This window comes from Myxozyma melibiosi, assembly GCF_037950935.1.
Source record: "Myxozyma melibiosi strain Phaff 52-87 chromosome Unknown BZA70scaffold_5, whole genome shotgun sequence".
In the NCBI taxonomy this organism is placed as follows: Eukaryota; Fungi; Ascomycota; class Lipomycetes; order Lipomycetales; family Lipomycetaceae; genus Myxozyma; species Myxozyma melibiosi.
The window spans coordinates 486,599-505,696 of record NW_027042919.1 but is presented as its reverse complement, the minus strand read 5'-3'; the positions used below and the strand labels follow the sequence as shown (position 1 = coordinate 505,696).

General features: G+C 51.2%; 7 protein-coding genes across 7 annotated transcripts; 3 read left to right on the top strand and 4 right to left on the bottom strand.

Moving 5' to 3' along the window:
* The first annotated feature begins 145 nt into the window (after positions 1–145).
* BZA70DRAFT_306748 (major facilitator superfamily domain-containing protein) lies at positions 146–2,341 on the top strand. Its single transcript, XM_064914813.1, has 2 exons — positions 146–1,248; positions 1,303–2,341. Exons 1-2 carry the CDS (start codon positions 552–554, stop codon positions 2,259–2,261), a joined length of 1,656 nt encoding a protein of 551 aa, XP_064768512.1. The 5' UTR covers positions 146–551; the 3' UTR covers positions 2,262–2,341.
* A 1,523-nt stretch (positions 2,342–3,864) lies between these two features.
* BZA70DRAFT_159597 (FAD-binding domain-containing protein) lies at positions 3,865–5,804 on the bottom strand. Its single transcript, XM_064909772.1, has 2 exons — positions 5,355–5,804; positions 3,865–5,283 (listed from the first exon to the last, which is right to left on the bottom strand). The coding sequence occupies exons 1-2, from the start codon at positions 5,713–5,715 to the stop codon at positions 4,130–4,132; spliced, it is 1,515 nt and encodes a 504-aa protein (XP_064768511.1). The 5' UTR covers positions 5,716–5,804; the 3' UTR covers positions 3,865–4,129.
* A 4,442-nt stretch (positions 5,805–10,246) lies between these two features.
* BZA70DRAFT_278221 (eukaryotic translation initiation factor 3 subunit G) lies at positions 10,247–11,721 on the top strand. The gene is made up of 3 exons (XM_064912567.1): positions 10,247–10,307; positions 10,370–10,673; positions 10,775–11,721. The coding sequence occupies exons 1-3, from the start codon at positions 10,291–10,293 to the stop codon at positions 11,342–11,344; spliced, it is 891 nt and encodes a 296-aa protein (XP_064768510.1). The 5' UTR covers positions 10,247–10,290; the 3' UTR covers positions 11,345–11,721.
* Positions 11,447–12,662, bottom strand: BZA70DRAFT_159544 (uncharacterized protein). Its single transcript, XM_064909771.1, has 3 exons — positions 12,462–12,662; positions 11,701–12,302; positions 11,447–11,647 (listed from the first exon to the last, which is right to left on the bottom strand). The coding sequence occupies exons 1-3, from the start codon at positions 12,509–12,511 to the stop codon at positions 11,550–11,552; spliced, it is 750 nt and encodes a 249-aa protein (XP_064768509.1). The 5' UTR covers positions 12,512–12,662; the 3' UTR covers positions 11,447–11,549.
* A 23-nt stretch (positions 12,663–12,685) lies between these two features.
* BZA70DRAFT_247811 (Spc98 family protein) lies at positions 12,686–15,796 on the bottom strand. The gene is made up of 4 exons (XM_064910657.1): positions 15,427–15,796; positions 15,188–15,356; positions 14,957–15,132; positions 12,686–14,885 (listed from the first exon to the last, which is right to left on the bottom strand). Exons 1-4 carry the CDS (start codon positions 15,619–15,621, stop codon positions 12,834–12,836), a joined length of 2,592 nt encoding a protein of 863 aa, XP_064768508.1. The 5' UTR covers positions 15,622–15,796; the 3' UTR covers positions 12,686–12,833.
* On the top strand, positions 15,797–16,936 carry BZA70DRAFT_278216 (proteasome component PUP2). The gene is made up of 3 exons (XM_064912566.1): positions 15,797–16,089; positions 16,174–16,641; positions 16,703–16,936. Exons 1-3 carry the CDS (start codon positions 15,994–15,996, stop codon positions 16,889–16,891), a joined length of 753 nt encoding a protein of 250 aa, XP_064768507.1. The 5' UTR covers positions 15,797–15,993; the 3' UTR covers positions 16,892–16,936.
* BZA70DRAFT_278213 (uncharacterized protein) lies at positions 16,937–18,779 on the bottom strand. Its single transcript, XM_064912565.1, has 4 exons — positions 18,699–18,779; positions 18,250–18,624; positions 17,977–18,188; positions 16,937–17,920 (listed from the first exon to the last, which is right to left on the bottom strand). Exons 2-4 carry the CDS (start codon positions 18,595–18,597, stop codon positions 17,254–17,256), a joined length of 1,227 nt encoding a protein of 408 aa, XP_064768506.1. The 5' UTR covers positions 18,598–18,624; positions 18,699–18,779; the 3' UTR covers positions 16,937–17,253.
* Positions 18,780–19,098: the final 319 nt, after the last annotated feature.

Below are 19,098 nucleotides of genomic sequence, written 5' to 3'. Positions count from 1 at the left end.
GTCAATTGCTATCACCAGATAAGCACTAGTATAACAATGAATGACGGGCAGCCAAGACGAGGGCATCGGCCCGGAATTCCGCGGCTTATTTCCGGCGGAGCCCTAATTCCTTTGTAAATCCTTCGGCCGCGCCGACGAGACCGCTCCCAGCTTGCAGCGCAGCGCAGCTCTGCAGTTCAGCTCAGCACACAACAGACAAAATATATCTGTATCCAACAGTAGTATATACTATTGTAGAATTACAACTACAGTCGTAGATCCTCATATCATTCGCGCTTCTCGCAAACAAAAGCCTCGGCCGAGCTGCCTGCATCCAGACATCCCAAGTCCGCACCCAGTGGGGCTCCTTTCCTCGCTATCTAAAAGCCGCTGGTTGACAATAGACTGAAATAAAGCTTTTTCCTCTCCTGCTGACCGCACCTGAGCTGATCTTCTCCACCGGTGTCAGCGCGCGTCGTCGTCTGGATTTAAAGACTCGAGTGTCCTCTCTTTTTTCTCCTGCTGCTGTCGTGAGACATTTTTCTGAATACACAAAGGCAACATCAGCTCGCATGACCTCCGCATCAGACACAGACGAAGTCATGCCGCAGGAAGCAGTCAACAACGGCGCAGAGGACGAAGAGAAAGCGCGCTCGCTGTCTGAGAAAACCGCAGATGAGCCAGAGAAGATGGCGTCGTCCTCCGCCGACCTCGAGCGCGGCGAGCAGGCGTCGACCTCCGCATCAGCTACGCCGCCAGAGAAAGAGGACAAGCCGACCGGCCAAACAATCGTGCTCATGCCGCTCACGGACCTCAGCCGCGGCGTCGTAGGCTGGGATAGTATAGAGGACCCTAAGGACCCCAAGAACTGGGCGCCGGGACGGAAATGGAGGACGATGATCCTCGTCGCCATGTCGACGCTGCTGCTTCCCCTAGGCTCGACGCTCTTCGCGCCGGGAGTCGGGCTCGTCGCGACAGAGTTCCACGAGACTGATACCACGATCTTGACGTTCATGGTCTCGATCTTTGTCCTTGGTTTCGGATGGGGTCCGATTTTGTTCCACGCGCCGCTGAGTGAGCTGTACGGCAGGAAAGTCGTCATCTCGCTCTCGAACCTGATGTATGCCTGCTTCAACATCGGGTGCGCGTGGGCCACTAGCACAAATATGTTTTTGGCGATGCGGTTCTTGGGCGGCTTGCTTGGTTGCGCGTCGATGGTCGTCGGTGGTGGTGTTATCTCTGATATGTTTTCGCGTGATCAGATGGGCCGTATGTATTCTACTGTTTTTGTACGATAGCCTATGAACTAACAGTGGCACACAGGCGCCTCGTCTATGTACGCCCTAGGACCTCTGCTCGGCCCCGTCATCGGCCCCGTCATCGGCGGCTGGATCGCCCAAGACCTAGGCTGGCGCTGGGCCTTCCGCTTCCTACTAATCCTCAGCGGCACAATGTTCTTTGTCTTCTCGCTGCTCGCCGAAGAGACCCACGCGCCCACGCTTCTCCGCCGCAAGACGCGCCAGGTGAAGAAAGAGCTCGGTCGCGAGGACCTGATCTGCGCGACCGACGAGTTCAACCATCGCACGCCCTCGCAGGTGTTTATAATGGGCATCACGCGCCCGTTCGCGCTGCTGACGACAAACCCGGTCAGCATGTTCCTGGGCTTCTACATGGCCATCGCCTTTGCGTTCCTCTACATCTTCCTCACCACCATCTCCGGCGTGTTCAAAGAGCGCTACGGCTTCTCGACCGGCACCACCGGTCTCGCGTACCTCGGCCTCGGCGTCGGCCTGATGTCCACGCTCGGCGTGATTGGCAGCACAAACGACAAGCTCGTCGCGTACCTGACCAAGAAAAACGGCGGCGTGCGCGAGCCCGAGTTCCGCCTGCGCCCGCTGTTTGTCTCGTGCCTGATCCTCCCGATCGCAATGTTCTGGTACGGCTGGGCGGTCCAGGGCCACGCGCACTGGTTCGCGGTCGTGGCGTCGATGTTCCCGATGGGCGTCGGGATGGTCTCGACCATGTTCCCGATCCAAACCTACCTGATTGAAGTCTACGCGCCGTACGGCCTATCCGCGAGCGCGAACGCCGCAGGAAACTGCTTCCGCATGACGGCCGGCGCGTTTTTCCCGCTCGTCGCGCCGTCGATGTTTGCGAGGCTGGGGTATGGCTGGGGATGTTCGTTGCTGGCTTTTCTCGCCCTGTTTTTTTGTGGGTCGATGGCGGTGACGTTTGTGTGGTATGGGAAGGTGTTGAGGGTGAAGTACCCTCCGAAGATTTAGTGCGAGTTTGCTAGTTTCTGTTTTGCATAGATTATGTTGTGTTTATTTAGTAGAGTAATGGTAGTATCTTTCATCTGAGGCATTTCTCTAGATAACGCAGGGACGCGACGCGACGCGTGCCTACTATCCATCCTTCACCAATGCTCAGTGTCCTTCACGTAGTTCATCTACATGCACACATCTCTACCTCCCGACGGAGTTAAGAAGACAGCTCTTATCAGGTAAAGGACCAGGGCAGTCACATCAGTCAGTCATATCTCATTACCTGCCATCCTCATATTGATAGATGATTGATTGATTGCTAATAAGCAAGGGGCATCCACCAACCCCTCAACGCACCTCCGATCACAAACCACCGCAGCTGCAACCCGCGATGCAACCCGCGTCCGAGATAGGAATCTTGAATAAACCGAGGGGCCTGCAACCAGCTTGAGTTTCCTATCTGGGAAAGCGAGACCGCGAGCGAGGTTTTAGAGGTTTTAGCTCGGGGTTGGTTCCTGGTGGATGCTGCATTTGGCGGTGGTGTCCTGGCTGCTCAGACGATAGAGATGAATATGATAATGAACGACGACATCGACAAAGAGATTTATAACAATACAAGAAACAAAAGATATATAATCAACAAAGAAGAAGACAAACAGTTATAAATCAATGACGACGTTGATCGCTGCTATCGCCCGCAGCAGCCTCGTCGAACCGGCTCCGTCATCGCGTCAGATTTGTCTGCGCGCACATCACATCATCACATTTGCTTGTTACTACTCTTTCTCCTCCTTCTACACATATCCATCCTTATTCTTTATTGATCTTGTTCTGTGCTGAGTGTCGCTGTTCGTCCTGATCAGCAGACACTAGAGAAGTATGAGAAAAGACGTCCTCGGAGCAAGGCACCGTCGCCGAAGATCAGGATCGTCGTAGATAACAATCGAATGCCACCGACGGCCTCCAATCTCCGTCTGCGCCCCGCCGCGAATACGAGAACAAACCCGAACCCTGCGCAACATAACTCTACTGCACTTATGCTGTCTACTTTCTCAACACAACCGCTGGCTACGTACATCTATCTGGCCTTTCTTTGTTCACGCGCGTGTCTGCAAAACAATAAAATAGAAGAAGAAAGACAAAGGGATTGAAAAGATATTTGAGATATATTCACTAAAGTGAAAATAGAAGAAGAAAACACCGCCGACACGCGCGTAAAAATACAAACCAAAAAAAAGCAGCCAGAAGTAAACAAAAAAAATGCAAATCGAAAGAAGGATGTGAGCAAGAATATAAGATAGTGAGTGATGAGAAGTAAATTCTTTGGTTCTTTCAATTTCCTTCCTTTATCCTCCATCTTTCACCTTTCTTTTTTTAAATCATCTCCCTCCCTGCTTCTCTCCTCCTTATAAGTGATCATTCAAGCAAATAAAATAAGAAATAAGACATCCTCCACACTGCATCAATGATGAAAGCAACAAGAGAGAAAATAAAACATTCTATAAATTCTTGAGAAAAGATAAAGAACACATCATTAATCGGATCGGTCGACCAAAAACACAAAAGAAAACATATTCATGCAAAAACTTAACGAAACAAACGAAACATGAAGTGAGCTCGTGTCTTTCTTCTCAGAAAAACATCAAGCTGAAAAGAAGTGGGTAGAAAGAAGAGAAAAAAAAAAGTGATCGCGTGTGATAAAGAAAGAAGAAAGATCAAAAAATAAAATCATTTCATCTTTGAAAAAAGAAAAAAACACCGCGGTATATGCCTCCACACCTGTAAAACCCCCCCCGATTATATATAGAAAAAAAGTAGAAAAAAGGAGTCTTTATAAACCAACCATTTTTAAATGATGAGAGAAAAATGCATCATCGCCACACCGCTTACCATCCGAAGTTCTCAGAGTAGAAAGCAACGTTGTTGCCCTCCCAGAGCATCTCAGAGGAAGCATTGCGCGAGTCGCGGACAAGAGGAGCAGGGCCGCAGACACCGATGCAGACGCGGGCACCAGGGCCGGCGGCGATGATCGAGTCCTTGACGTACTTCTTGATATCCGGACGTCCCTGCTCGGCAGTGACCCAGATCTTGAAGTCGACGTTGTAGTCCTCCTTGAGGTCGACCCAGGTGGCAAAGTCACGCGAGGGGACAACCCACAAGAAGTCAACCTCGGGGTTGGCAGCAGCGTAGTGGCCGGTCGACGAGGCAAGCTCGATGGCCTCGGGATAGGCGTACGAGATACCGGCACCACCAGCAAGCAAGATGACCTTGTCGGCACCCTCGAACGATGGGGGAGTTCCGTAGGGTCCGTGGAAGGTAACCTTGTGCTCGGAAACCTCGGAGAGGAAGAGCGACTTGGAGAAACCCTTACGGGCACGGATGATCAGGTCAAGAGTGTTGGGGTTGGGGGGCGAGGCAATGGTGAAGGGGTGAGCCTGCTGGCGAGCGAGGTTGCTGATCGACACATAGACGTACTGGCCAGCCTTCCAGTGGATCTCGTGCGAGGTCGAGTTGACGTCGAGCGAGAGCTTGACGGTGTTGCCGGAAAGGATGGTGGTGTGGGCAATGACGTGGTGGGCGTTCTTGAAACGGTTGATTCTGTCCCAGACAAAGACAACAGCCGAGGCAATAACGTAGGGGCGGACACGCTCAAAGTGGAAGTACAACAGGGGGAGGATCGCAACAACGAGATAGACATGGAGGTACAAGAACAACTCGTAGGTCTTGGCACGGAGGGGAGCAACGGACGAGATCAAGATGATGACGAACGAGATGGTGGCCAAGAGAGCGACGAAGATGGTGGTGACGTGGACCATGACGGAGATGGGGCAAGCGAGCGAGTAGAAGACGACGTGGAGGACGGCAGCAGAGCACACAACACGGCCAACGTGACGGTGGAGAATGTTGTATCCCTCATGCGACCAGCCGGTCCACTGGACAAGGAGACCAGTCTTGGCTCCGAGGAGGAAGAGAAGGGGCATGTTGGTCACAGCAATGAATCCGAGACGGTCACCGAAGATGGTAACGTGGCGGGTGGAGTCTGAAGAAAAGATAGGAGTTAGTATACAGCTCTTATCGATAAGAGAAATTCTATAAAATAGAGATGCTTACTGTGGAAGAACAGGTAGAAAAGGTTGAGGCCAAGGTAGAAAGCAATGGCGAGCATGGTGCCGTAGGACTCAGCGTAGCGGCCAGCGGGCTGGTAGAGGAGGAGCGAGCGGACACGGCGGTAGTAGATGGTAGCCTTGGAGAGGGGCTTGGCGGTGGCTCCGAGAAGGGGCTGCTTCTCGCCATGGACCTTGCCGAAGTGGAGGCTGTAGAAGTGGTAGCCGGTGAGGCAGAGGAAGATGAAGAGGACGACCAAGTTGTAGGAGGGCGCAAACATGCGCGAGAAGCCGGTGCCGTCCTTGATGAAGGGGCCGTCGCGGTTAGGCGAGAGGGCAGTGGGGATCTTATCGATGAAGAAGCCCATTGTGAAGTTCGCTGCTTTTGATTATTGACGCTGGAGAGACGGATGCAAAAGAGCAACGAGGGACGATGGAGGAGAGGGAGGAAGAGAAGAAACAGCGGAAGGAGCGCAGCGGGCGGGCAGAGGTAAATAAGGCGGGAGCGATAAGGCGGCCGGTCGACGCTAAGCCGGAAACGGGGCTATCAGCAAAGCGTCGGACGGCCAGACCTGATGATGAATAATGGAACTGGTTCAGGCCCGATAAGCCGCCCAAACCCGTGCGGCCATGCTAGGGAAGTGCTGGAATATGCTGGTGTCTGTATTATTACTGTATAGCAGAAATCACTAATAAGAAGATCTCCTCTGATCATAAAGAATGAATATTGAAGTTCCTGCGCCTGGTCGTCCGGTCCACGTTCTCCTCCCAGGTCACCCCATAACAGGGCAACAGGCAGGACAACTCTCACGCGCTTATCCATCCGCAGAGCCACTTCCTGGTCTATTCTGGGTTCCGGTTCACAACCGCTGATTGGCCGCCGTGCTCCGTTGCAACCGCCACTCCCGCTGGCCTATCTCCTGTCGGGAATGCCGCTCGTCAACAGCATCTGCGCGAACCGGTTCGGGTGGTTTGTTACCAAGCAGATCACATGTGAGCGGACTGCTTCTTCCTGTCTGTCTGTCTGTCTGTCTGATCAACCTGCTGGTTGTTCCTGCTCTGCTTTTGCTGTGTCTGTAGATATTGCTGTAGATCTTAATAATAGACACAAACATGTAAAGAGCAAGAGCAGACAGCTAGAAAGAGTGGGACGAGTTGCCTTAGCAACGGGTGTTTACGTGATATCAAAAGCTGAGCTGTTGGTGCCAAGGATCTCGCGACTTATCTGATTTGATTGTTTGCGCCGAAGATGATCAGCTGCTGTTCTTTGATCTCCGCACAATAACAAACAGAGTAGATATTGTATATAATATCAAAACAAATACAGTCTTATCTTATATTCATTCTATAGACAAACATCATCTACTGCTGTTGTGCGTCTTCTACATCAGATCAGTCGCCACCTTATCAATCAATCAGATCAACCGAGCAAGCCCTAATTCAAGAATCCTCCACTTCCTTCGCCTCCGGCTGCCCACCGCTCCTCTTCCTCTTACTTAATCTGACCACTTCCTCCTCTATTCCCGGTCTTCCTCCTGTGTCCTCATTATATTCGTCTTATCCATAGTTGTAGATTGTATGAAGCGCATAATCTCTCTTTCTATCTTATCGTGTGCGCACAAAGCGTAGAAATATCATCTCTATCGCGTAAACAGTACTCTACAGTCTAGATCAGTGCGCGCGTCTGTTCTCAATCGACTTGACGCAGCTATCTCTACCCCGCGAACAGATCACTTATTCTCATATCATTGTCAAATGCTCTTGATCCTTGATTCTTGATTCCCACAATCAATCTTCAAATCAACAATCAACCACACAACTAAACAAGTGGAAACCAACAACAGCTCAGCTCACCGACACCATAACCACCATGACTCCATTCTCGATTCCACAACGGTGGTGAGCTGATAAGCTGACAACAAGCTCACTAAGACCCGAGAATCCAGACCACGACCATATTTCAAAGCATCCGCTCGCTCGCCGGCCTTATAAGCCCTCGCCATCCCCTTGCTTGAACCAGCCACCCCACTAGCCCTCCCTGCCTGCTCACCCACCCGCCCCGAGCTTCTGCATCTTCTGCTTCTGCAGCTTCAGTGGCGTTCAACTTGCTCCCATACTTGCCGCTTTCATACCAGCCACGCTACGGCTTTGGGAATTCGTCGCGCTGGCTACCTGTCCGGATGTAGGATCTAGGCTCTGCTAGGCTCTGCTATCGATAACGCGCTTCCGCGTTTATCAGTTTTAGTCACTTCCTTGCCACCACTCCACTCTATCTCTCTCTCTAGAGCATACAATGATGCTTCTTCTAAAGACAACTATCATAACAAACCGAAGAGAGGCTGTCTTTGATCGTAGATAGAACCTGGTTACTTATCATAAGCCACACCACGTCCACGGGGCACGTACGCTTCCCTCCGCCCCGACGTGACTCTTTGTGTCTTTTAGAATCTAGCCCTTGGTATATAACCCGACGTCGGCCCTGCTTTCGAGCCTGCTATGCACTAGTCCAAAGCTCGTTCTAGAGTCTCGTGGTCTTTGACTATCGTGAATCTACTGATATCTACTAGGTCACTTGACCATTCCATTCTCCAGCAAAGATAAAGAATGACTATTATACAATCGTAGTTCTCGTAGCCCCGTCTCGACACGCACTCACTGCTCCTCCTTCTCCATCCGCTTCAACACCTCTCGCCTCTGAATCGACAGCGACAGCCGCAGACTCGCCGGACTCCGCCGCAGCCAATACTGCTCCAGCACATTGATCGCGTTCAGCGCCTGGCAGTCTGTCACAATCGGACGTAGCCCGGCTTTGGTGTAATCTGGCGGATTGCGGTCGACTGCCGTCGTCGGCCTTGCTCGCTCGCTGTGGATAAAGTCCGGGATCACGTCCAAGCTCTCGTATGGCTCATTGTCGGTCAGGAATATCTCGTCTGCGCTTGAAGTCGTGTCGTACGACGACACCACGTCTCCGCGTTCATGCGAAACCGCAGAATGGACTCCATCGCCGCCGTTATACGCAGCAGCTAACCCAAGCTGCCCGCTTAACTTCTCAGCCTCCTCTTGAATCTCATACACAACCTCATCGATCGGAGGCGCCGCAAGATGCAAGTCCTCAAACACAGTCAAATACTCATTAGCATGCTCGCCATCGCTATAACTCACGATCCTCGCCATCTCAGGCATACCCGCCACACTTTGCCCAGTCTGCACCTGCATGGCCTGGATGAAATCAGTCATCCCCGGCGTAAGCCCCAGTGCCAGCCGTCGCAGATCAGACAGTCGCTGATGCAACTGCTGTCTAAACTCCGCCATGTGGCTCGGCGCGTCTTTCCTGATCGCCTTGTCGGACAGCATGTGCGAGTTCAGCCAACACTCGACAATGTACTTTGGCACCAGATCTTCCTCCCACGCCTGCGTGATCACAGTCATGGCCTCCATGGTTGTCAGGAAGATCCGCGGATCGCCAACTTCGGCGCGCGAAAACATAATCTCCGCAAACCGCCGCCGATAAAACGCCTTGAGCATCCGCGTGATGCCAATCTCGCCCGGGTGCATGCCTAGCATCGACGTATTCGGCGGCAAAATATGTAGCTCTGTGTTTGCCAAGTGTCCATTGAACGAGAGGTGAGCGGGGCAGTAGTCTGCAATCAACAAAACCCGCCGCCCTTTCATGTTGCCGTCAAACCACATCATATACTCGCTAAACGCATCCGCAGTCATCTTCGCCTGCGGCGTATACAAGTACCTGATACCCAAATTCGACCGATCGACGCCTTGAAAACACAGCGGATGCGGGAATCTCCCAATCAGCCAGCACGGCAGCTTCTCGCTCCCGTCCGCGTTCATACACACGCTCAACGTCGCCCGCTCCTTTCCTATTCCCGGAAACGCGCCCGGCATGCGCTCGAGCTCTTCAATCTCTTCAGACGACAAGCACCGCGCAGCGATCTCGGTCCCGCAAGACTGATAGAATATCCCCGTCTCGTCAATACAAAACACATCCTTTGGAGCGTATCGAGCAACCTGGGACTGCAGAGCCTCGAGGCTGTCACTAACATGCTGCTGCTCGGCAGCAGTGTTGCCCGCCAGCGCCCCGTACTTTTCACTCTTGATCCCATGGCGCGTCTTGAAGCGTCCCAGCCAGCCGTCTGAGAAATGGAATGAGCCCTCGGTTGCTTTAGGGTAGAGAGTCTGTAGATGAGTATTAGCGATCTTGCTCTAGTTACTTGAAAGAAAAATCAAAGCCCTACCTTCAGAAAATAAGCGCCCTGCTGCTTGATCAGGTTTCCGTCAATAGGAATCAGATTGCGATACTCAATACACCACCGCGCCAAAGCATCTTCCATCAACGGATACGTCACCTTCTTGATCCGTCTCAAGCTCGAACCCCGGGACCTTTCCGAGCCCAAGATATCCCTCTTGCGCTTCAGACAGCGCGAGATCGCTGCCTGCGAAGGCGAGACGTTGAACTGCTCATTAAACCACGTAATCAACTGCTTCTGATTCAGCTCCGGGTGCTCTTCAGCGTACTCGCACAGTTTCCGTCGCTGGTCGTAAGTCATCGAGAACATCGACCGGCTGTCCTGCTTCGCTACCTGCCGCTCATCGTGAGCCGGCGAGTTCGTCACCCGCCCTTCGTCCGACGAAAGAGAATCACCATTACGCATCGTCGTCGGAACCATCTTTGCTATAGCAATAACACTCAACAGTCGATGGCATCGCTGCGTTCATCGCCATCGATTTTTAAATAAAATATGTCGATTACTGATCAGAAGTCTACAAAGCCTAATCTGGCAGTCATATGGGTTTAGGGTTTACCAAACCAGACTAGCGCGCTTCTGTCCGCGTTCCACGCAGCAGAGAGCGCGAAGAGAAAAACCTCAAAATTTTCTCTGGAAGGCCGGATAATACCAGAGTTATTCAGCATCAAATACACTCCACAAATGCCTGATATCGCTACGTACGTGTTTTATCAATTGCAGACTGTCTGCTATACCCACGTGCTAATTTGTTTTGAAATAGTAAACCATCAACGACCAACTGGGCGGACGACGACGACGACAATGGATTTCCCGCTCCCCTCGTCACCGTCAACCCCGACGGCACCAAGACCGTGATCTCGTACCGCGTCAATGAGGCCGGCAAGAAGGTCAAGGTCACACAGAAGATCAAGACGACGACCCAGAAAGAGACCGTCAACCCGGACGTCGCGGCGCGGAAGCGGTGGGCCAAGTTTGGTCTCGAGCGCGGATCGCGTCCTGGGCCCGATGCTGCGACTACCAGCGTGGGCGAGAACACCCCTCTCAAGCTTATCATCGGATGGAAGGTTTGTTTCTCCTATCTACTAGTTTGGAAATATTTGTTGTTTCCATCTTGTATCTACATTGTATCTACAAGTTATCTAACGCATGATTACACGCTATCTAGGAGTCCAAGGAGGAAGAAGTCAAGGTCAGCGCAAAGGAATCGGCAAAGGCCAAGGCCATCACCTGCCGGACGTGTGGTGGCGAGCATTTCACAAGCAGATGTCCCTACAAGGACAGATTACCCTCGGCCGACGTCGTCGTCGACTCCGCGACCCCGAGCCCAAGAGCAGGCACCCCCGAGCCCGCGGCCGCCGCCAGCTCCGGGTCTTCGCGCGCGCTCAAGTCGGCCTACGTTCCTCCCCATCTCAGAAATCGCGGCAGCGGTGCGCCCATGGGCGAGGGAGAGAAGATGGGCGGTTACAAGGAGCGGGACGACAGCACTACTCTGCGTGTGTCGAATATTGGCGAGGATGCCGAGGAGCACGATCTCGAGCTCTTGTTTGGCCGTTTCGGCCGCCTGCAGCGTATCTTCCTCGCCAAGGACAGAGATACCGGACGATCGAAGGGATTCGCGTTCATCAGCTACACAACTATCAAGGACGCCCAGGATGCTTGCAACAGGCTGAACGGATACGGTTTCCAGAACTTGATTCTCAGAGTCGAGTTCTCGCAGCGAAAGCCGAATGCTTAAATAGACTGTTTATTCTCATCTTTACCGAGTGGATCTTTATACGACATATGTTTTCGCGATATTCATTGTTTGTTTGTTTGAGTTCTTTGGTTGTACTGTATTCTTTGATGCCAGCCTGTCTTTGTTCGGGGAAAGATAAATGCCTGCTTCGGACTTTTTATATACACTAGTAGTTTATCGTACATCACCTTGCCTGCTCGGTTGATCATTTGACTCGCTTGAAAGCAACACTCGATATGCTTTGGCCTTTCACTCCGCCAAACTCGTACACGGGATACTTGATTGTCTCCCATGGCTCGAAACCTAGTTGGATCGTTAGTTGAAGCTGTAGGAATTGAAAAGAGATTATCAAGTACCTTCAATATCCATGATCTTCAAAAGCTCAGGCTCTGTAAAATTACAGCTCGTAATCAACACGATCCCACCGACCCTGACCAACTTGTCCCTTACAGCGGTAGGATAAAGCTGCACGCCAGTCTTCCCATCCAGCACCGGCTCGCGATTAAGAGCAATCGCATCCAGCGTGCCTTTATCCAACACCAGATCCCACCCTTCATTCTCCTTCTCCTCCGGCAGCGTCAAGAAATCCATCCGCGCAAACGAGATATTCCGCTCGGCATCCTCGATCGCGCCCTCCTCGATCTTCTTCGCCAGGATCTGGTTCGCAAACGTAACCGACGTCTCCGCGTAGTCGATCCCGCACAGTCGCGCCATGAACCCGCATTCGGCGCGCACCCGGAAAATCAAATGCCCGTTCCCGGTCCCGAGATCGAGAGTCGTGGTCGCGGTCCGTGTGAATGGGAACTCGGCGTTCGCGGCGTCCTCGCTCGAGGACGTGTGGTCGATTAGGAAATCAATCACTTTATCCTCCGCGTCCGCGTCCGCAAACCAGATCTCGCCTTCATCGTCTGAATTCTCGGCGAAGTTATTCTGCTCGACAGAGTAGAACTCGTCCCAGCTGATTGTATGAAACGAGCAGTAGTTAGCATAAGTTTCCGCAAAGCGGTGGGCAAAAAATCCTGCCAGCTATCGCGCGCAAAGTTCTTCTCCCACCATCTAGAGATCACCTCGCTTGCTTTACTGTTGTAGAAGACTGTCGCGTTGAAGATGTACTTACTATTCCCGAGTCCCCAGTTTCGAATGATTTAGCTCCTCGACCTTGTCCATGGCTTATGGGTGCTCGTGTCGTTGCGTCACTGGTCGTCTGGAAGTGTGAACGCGTATAGAGACGAAGGCCGAAACCTATCTGATTACCGGATCTGAACTATCTACTTCCAGCTCCACGCAACCACCCTTTCATGACTACAAATCAATACGCTTAGTTTCACGTTACCGGTGGATGTATATTGAACTCAGTGCATTTTGTGAATATTAATATAAATGCAAACTCTGAAACGCAAAAACATAAAACAAACAACCCGAAAAAGTGGCACGCGCATCTTGACAAACCCTTACAGAAACATACTCATATACATACACTACCCTCCCTCTAACTATTAATACAAACCTCCAGTCTCGCACACAGACTCAAAAGAACAACCGTCTCCGTGGCAGCGTAGTAGTTCAGCCCATCCATCAGCATCTTCAAGTGGTGGTCAAAGTTCTGCTCGTACTGGTCCAGGAGCGTCTGCAGCTTGACGATCGACTCGTCTTCGTCGTTCTCACTCAGCTTTGCTTCTACACTCTGCAGCGTTCGCGAGAGACCGTTGACGTAGGAGGAAAACATCCGGCAGGTGGCAGTTAGCTTCCCCATGATCTTCAGAAGCTTCGCGTTCGTCAGCATGCACTCTTTAAGACATGTATCGAGGAAGTCGACGTGCCGCTGCATCAACGCGTCAACGGTCTCTATACTGCCGATACTGTTCATCAAAGACACCCAGTTCGGCTCCATAACCTCCGACGTCGAGAAATACAGCACCTGCTGGATAAAGACAAGCATTTTTGCCCGCAAATTAGACGCCCGCGCTTTATACGTATGCAGTTTCTTGTTCGCAGTCCGCTTAGTCCAGCCAATCGACTTTGCTTGATCTTTCCAGCTCGATCCTAGAAGCTGCTCAATGTGCTTCAGAGCCACCAGATGTCGAAACAGCAGCTGATACCGCAGGATCGTCTTTCTCGAGATTACAAGCGAGAGCGGGAACGGGATCTTGAAGTCAAACTGCAGCGCTTGTACTCCCAAATACGTCTTCTTATTGTCCTTCTCGTTCGCTCTGTCATCCGTCGGTACAAAGCTCAGCTGCTTTATAGCGGACGAGTCCGTATGGTCAAGTCCGCTAACGCTGACAATCCGCATTAGCCACTCAGTCAGACCAACCTCGTTCAACTCCACCGACAAATCCTCCTTGAACGGATCGACCGCGGTGATACTACCAGGTTGCCGCAGCGTCAAATCTAGCAAAGACTGTAGCTTTGACGTCGAAACAAACTTTGCCGGCTTCTTCAGCTCGTGCGAAGCAACCTCAACAAAACTGGTGAAGAAATCCGCCTGGTCGAGGAAGAAGTAGTGCTTCAGCGACGTCAGTCGCTCCGCGAGTCCATGGGTGTTGATGAGCAGACTCAGCAGGTAGCTGTTTGCGTGCGCGTACGCGACATCGATATTGGCCAACAGTCGCGAATCGTCGATCGTCTCAGGCGCATCCGTCGTCTCGCTGCTGGCATCGACTCCCCCGCATTCCCGAACGACATTCAAAAACTTTCCAGCGAGCAGAATTTTCTCACACGTTCTGGTATCCGCAATCTGAGAAGGCAAGGCCTCTTTCCGGATTAGATACCGCTTCTCCCAATACTCATCAGTGTAGTCCTGATCTATCTTCTCCCGCCGAATGCCTTTCTGCTCTTTAACCAGGAACTCACCGAACGGATCACTAATGATTCCTCGATGCAGCCACAGATTCAGCATCTTTACATACGGCTTGGACGACTCTCGCAACAGAAATGTCAGGAGTTCTCGCGCCGGAGGATCTCCTGCGACAGCGTATAGTCTATCCGTGAGAATCTTGATGACGTCCGCTCCTTTATTGATCGACGAGGTCGTCGTCGACGCTCCGATACCGTTCAACGCGTTAATATTACCGTCGTTTGCGCGTAGAGTCTCCATGATCTTGTCAAAATCAGAAGAGCTGTCCTCAGCATCCTCCGGCTGCGCTACTTCTTTGTTCGATAGCTTCACAATGAGGAAATTAAGCTCCATAAGCTTCTTTGCCATCGTCATTGTCTCCAAAGAAAACACGGTAAGCGTAAACGAAGGATCTGTAAGCATCCTGTACTCCATGGCCGAAATCAACGCCAAATACTCCTTCACAATCGTGCGCATAGCCGCACACAGCGCGTGGTTGACAGTGCCATATTCTGGCTTGCTTTGTTGCTCGACAAACGCTTCTACACTTAGATGGTAGGTTGCCATTTTCAGTAGATTTTTGGTGATGTCGCGCAGACTGGGATCCAGGCCTTTTGTGAGACGAAATTCGGGTCCTGCAAGGCGCTCTACTTCGATTGCTGGATTGTACCGTTCATGAAATCTGATGTACTGTCCCTCCGTTCCCTTTGACAGCAGTCCAAGCGTTAGTACAGACTCATGACGTTTGTTCTATTGCGGCTGTGGCGACTACTTACCACTAAAACGTACAACAAGTCATCCATTATGACAGCGTGTTGTACTTCTGCAGGCAATTTGCTGATATCGAGAGCTTTCTTAAATCCAGAAGTATGTGCAGACAACGGAGGTGGTTGTATTCGTGATGCAAGCGAAGATAGGGTAGACTCTATCAGTTTGACTTCTGGGTTCCAGACTGCGATCATGTCAGTATCACGATCTCACCTACACATTCGATCATCGGTACTTACCTGCTTTAGAAGAAGCACTCGATACTGCTCCATGGCTCGCACTGTTAGAGCTGACTGATCGCGATTCTGGTATAACATGTTCTGGAATATCTTTCTCTGTAGGTCTCTCCGCCGTCGCTTGGGATTCCGAACGCGTAGGAGATCTGTGTCGCGTAGAACTTGAGCGGCCCTAGAAGTTTGAGTTAGAAACGCGATCATATACTCAGGATATGATGCCCCTTATGCATTGAGTGACCTACCGATAACCTCTCACGGTCTCCTGTCGTCTTTGCCTCTGCAATAACGTCCCCGGGTACTTTCAACGACCGAGATCTGCGAGCGTGGGCGTGGGTGTGCTGATGCGAGGTTGTGTTAACGCGGTCGCTCTGCGACAGTATCTCGCGCGATTCCGTGCGCCGATGTAAAGTGCCGTTCTCAAACGCTTGTGTCGCCATAGCTTCAGCTTCTGAACAGTATCAAGGGAGGCTCTTTTCAGTACAGATACAGAGTCTGGGACATGCCTGGGTAATTCAATTCGGAGGACAAGACGCGCGATGCGAAGTTGTTTTGGGTTCGGCACGTAAACAGAGCTCGCTCGGCTGCGTATATTTCAGACTTCAAAGTTGGTGTTCACAGCGTACAATTCAGCACTAAATAATTCTACGCCGCGCGCTTTCGACTGCTCTCACGCACTCTTCGGCTCCTTTCTATATTCACATCTCTAAAATACGAAGCATAACCGACTCTTGTGCCAATCGTTGAAGCGGCATCTGAAATCATCCTGAACTGCTTAGATCTAGCCTGTTTGCATAGATTTCGTCTACATAATGTTTCTCACCAGAAGCGAATACGATCGGGGTGTCAGCACATTCTCGCCTGAAGGTCGCCTATTCCAGGTCGAATATGCCATTGAAGCCATCAAAGTATGATATTTCTACCTCACATTTTCTTTTATGACTACGGCTTTTATTGTGTATAGGTGAAGTTACTAACCGCCTGTCTTCCAGCTCGGATCAACCGCGATCGGTGTTGCGACGGCTGAGGGTGTTATCTTGGGTGTGGAGAAGCGCGCCACGTCAGTGCTGCTAGAATCATCATCGATCGAGAAGATAGTGGAGATTGATAGACACATTGGTGCTGCCATGAGCGGCCTGACTGCCGATGCCCGGACGATGATTGACCACGCCCGCGTTGAGTCGCAGAATCATCGTCTGACCTTTGACGAATCCATGAAGGTCGAATCCGTCACCCAGTCCGTGTGCGATCTCGCTCTCAGATTCGGAGAAGGAGCTGATGGAGAGGAGAGCGTGATGTCTCGTCCATTTGGCGTTGCGCTGTTAATAGCCGGTGTGGATGAGAACGGCCCTCAGTTATATCATGCCGATCCTTCGGGAACTTTTTATAGATACGATGCAAAGGCCATCGGCAGCGGAAGCGAGGGTGCGCAAGCAGAACTGCAAAACGAATATCACAGCGTACGTATTTCCATCTCTTATCAGTCTGAGTAGGTTAGTACTAACACTCATCTTCATATAGTCTCTCACGCTGGCAGAGGCCGAGCAGTTGGTTCTGAAGACACTGAAGCAGGTTATGGAGGAGAAGCTGGATGCCAAGAACGTCCAGCTTTCTAGCGTGACTCCTGAGCAAGGCTTCAGAATATATTCTGATGATGAGATGAAGGCGGTTGTCGAGCGACTGGAGGGTAGCGAGGTTCCTCTCGTTTAGGGTGCTAACATGCATTTTCTTGTAAAATAACCTGAATATGAACGCACTTCGAGATAATCCATAAACAACGCACAGCACAATAGTGTTCTGAGCTGTCCAGTAGCAACTAATCATTTCCTGTAGTCATGAGGTCCTGCTCCTCCTAGCCAAAGTCGATACACCGCCCGCACCTATTTGCCGCTGGTGGTGCGGCTGTCATCTCCAGCCGCCTATATACTATATCCTAACTCTTGATCTTGGGCCTCCAGTAATGATTCAGTCTATACAAAAATATATAAGTCTACAATGCCATATGAATGACCAGTCGTTGATGAATTTGATCTTGCTGTTGAGATTTAAAGCTGTGTCATTGGGGCAATGTCCTATGTTCGCCTGTTCTTGGCTGAGTTTGAAAACGCTGTGCGCGTCAGGCCTGATCGTGACAGAGGACTTGACGTTCCTGTGCCAGAATTAATGTGGCTTGGTATAGCGGGACTACCAAAAGATGAGCGAGCGCCCGTCATTGATTGCCGTGGACTGGGCCTCGCGCTCGAGAAACCAGATGGATCACTTGGCATTCCCCTCGTGGAGAACGACAGCGGCGACTGGGAAGACGGCGTACCAAACAAAGGCGAAGGAGGCGCCGTCGAGGGCCGAATGTCGTGCGTTTCAAAGTGCCGGTTCGGAAGCGGAACATGAAAGTCGACGCTTCCGTCGGTGCCGATGGCGACTTCTCGCCGAACGATACTGAGCTTGGGTCTCACAGCTTTCTGCTCGTACTCCTCAAACATCTCGCTAAAAACCATCTGCTTGTCGTGTACCTGCTGGCTGAACAGCGTGACGAGGATGTACATTTGGACCGAGAGAAACACGCAGAGCAGACAGTCGCGGATCAGGTTGCCGTTCGATCGAAAGAAGAGGAGTAGTGCGTGGAGGGGAGAGAAAGTGACAAACATCTTCAGACAGAATTGATCGGGGTTCCACATCTTTAGAACCCAAGTCTCCTCAGTTGATATCTCTGGTATCGCAAATCGACTGAACGCCCGATTTCTAAAAAAGATGTTAGAGTCACTGTCTTGGTTTTTCAACTAGCAAAGGGAGCTTACACCGCTTTTCTAATCGAAGACTGTGGGGTAGGAGACGACGCAGGGGAAGACTGCTCTGACAGACTCAGCATTGATTTTTGACTGTAAAATGCGTCGTTCATCTTCTTGTCTTGTGCGGAGCGGCCAAAAAATGCATATTCTTTTCGTCTAGTAAAAACGAAAAGCGCGTTTATAAAACTGCCTGCTAATATGACCAACGACAGAGCAGAGAACTATATAAATGTCAGATTAACAAGTTGCAACTGTGGAAGATCATAGTTTATTTGAAGTTACCATAGCAGCCATCCAGCGAGTAAATCCCCCTGATCTACTTCGCCCGGCCAGCACCTCGTCCGCAAGATGACTATTCCTCAAAGCAGACCCGTCCGCAAATAATTCACCCTTCAGATCAGCAGATGAATTGAGAGCCGAGGCAAACAGCTGACTGAAAAAAAGTACTGCGTCGAGAGCGACACCAGCCGGAAGCGCCACTGTCTCGGACAAGCGGTCCCATTCTAAAGTCCCCAGCTCCTCGTTTATGTAAAGAAGTAGATCCAGAGGATATGCTTTTATTCGCGAAATCAACGACGCTCGACGAACCACGCGTCGGTGCGCCTGTCCTTCTCTTGCTGGTGTTGGCATAGTGGGATATTCGAAAGAAGGAGGCTGCTAAACAGTAGATATATGTCCAGGTTAGCAGCGGTCAATAATAATCAGCATAACCAAAAACACTCTATCAGTACCTCAGTAGTTCACGTCCTATTCCCGGGCCTATGCTGCAGATCTGCAGCCATTGTCTGCCTTTCCAACGAATGTAAATAAATCGATGGCCTTCGCGTAGACACGCGTAGAACCCTAGCCCCGACTCCATCCCACCAGCACTTTTCGTCCTCGACGATTAGCTCGTCGTCGAATTCAGAGTCGATAGAAAGAGCAGATGTCGTCTCTGTGGCAAAAATACAATGCCATTCCGGCAAAAGGTCGTCTGTGGATCGGTGTTTCGACCATGATAGTTGCGTACGGCGGTATGCAATTGACAGACTACATGTACGAGAAGGATTTGGAGAAGCAGGCTGCGTTGGCGCAGCCGGCGAGTACTCCGTCGGTTCCGTCGGGTGCTTCTACGGAGCCGCTACTTAGTGA

Coding starts and splice junctions, on each gene's coding strand:
- BZA70DRAFT_306748 (XM_064914813.1), top strand. CDS start 552: ATGACCTCCGCATCAGACACAGACGAAGTCATGCCGCAGGAAGCAGTC. Junction 1,249..1,302: donor TTCGCGTGATCAGATGGGCC/GTATGTATTCTA, acceptor AGTGGCACACAG/GCGCCTCGTCTATGTACGCC.
- BZA70DRAFT_159597 (XM_064909772.1), bottom strand. CDS start 5,715: ATGGGCTTCTTCATCGATAAGATCCCCACTGCCCTCTCGCCTAACCGC. Junction 5,284..5,354: donor TTTCTACCTGTTCTTCCACA/GTAAGCATCTCT, acceptor TCTTTTCTTCAG/ACTCCACCCGCCACGTTACC.
- BZA70DRAFT_278221 (XM_064912567.1), top strand. Junction 10,674..10,774: donor AGCTTATCATCGGATGGAAG/GTTTGTTTCTCC, acceptor CACGCTATCTAG/GAGTCCAAGGAGGAAGAAGT.
- BZA70DRAFT_159544 (XM_064909771.1), bottom strand. CDS start 12,511: ATGGACAAGGTCGAGGAGCTAAATCATTCGAAACTGGGGACTCGGGAA. Junction 12,303..12,461: donor AAACTGGGGACTCGGGAATA/GTAAGTACATCT, acceptor TCATACAATCAG/CTGGGACGAGTTCTACTCTG. Junction 11,648..11,700: donor GAAGATCATGGATATTGAAG/GTACTTGATAAT, acceptor CGATCCAACTAG/GTTTCGAGCCATGGGAGACA.
- BZA70DRAFT_247811 (XM_064910657.1), bottom strand. CDS start 15,621: ATGGCGACACAAGCGTTTGAGAACGGCACTTTACATCGGCGCACGGAA. Junction 15,133..15,187: donor GAGTGCTTCTTCTAAAGCAG/GTAAGTACCGAT, acceptor ACATGATCGCAG/TCTGGAACCCAGAAGTCAAA. Junction 14,886..14,956: donor ACTTGTTGTACGTTTTAGTG/GTAAGTAGTCGC, acceptor CTGCTGTCAAAG/GGAACGGAGGGACAGTACAT.
- BZA70DRAFT_278216 (XM_064912566.1), top strand. CDS start 15,994: ATGTTTCTCACCAGAAGCGAATACGATCGGGGTGTCAGCACATTCTCG. Junction 16,090..16,173: donor ATGCCATTGAAGCCATCAAA/GTATGATATTTC, acceptor CCTGTCTTCCAG/CTCGGATCAACCGCGATCGG. Junction 16,642..16,702: donor TGCAAAACGAATATCACAGC/GTACGTATTTCC, acceptor ATCTTCATATAG/TCTCTCACGCTGGCAGAGGC.
- BZA70DRAFT_278213 (XM_064912565.1), bottom strand. CDS start 18,597: ATGCCAACACCAGCAAGAGAAGGACAGGCGCACCGACGCGTGGTTCGT. Junction 18,189..18,249: donor CTCGCTGGATGGCTGCTATG/GTAACTTCAAAT, acceptor ACATTTATATAG/TTCTCTGCTCTGTCGTTGGT. Junction 17,921..17,976: donor TCTTCGATTAGAAAAGCGGT/GTAAGCTCCCTT, acceptor CATCTTTTTTAG/AAATCGGGCGTTCAGTCGAT.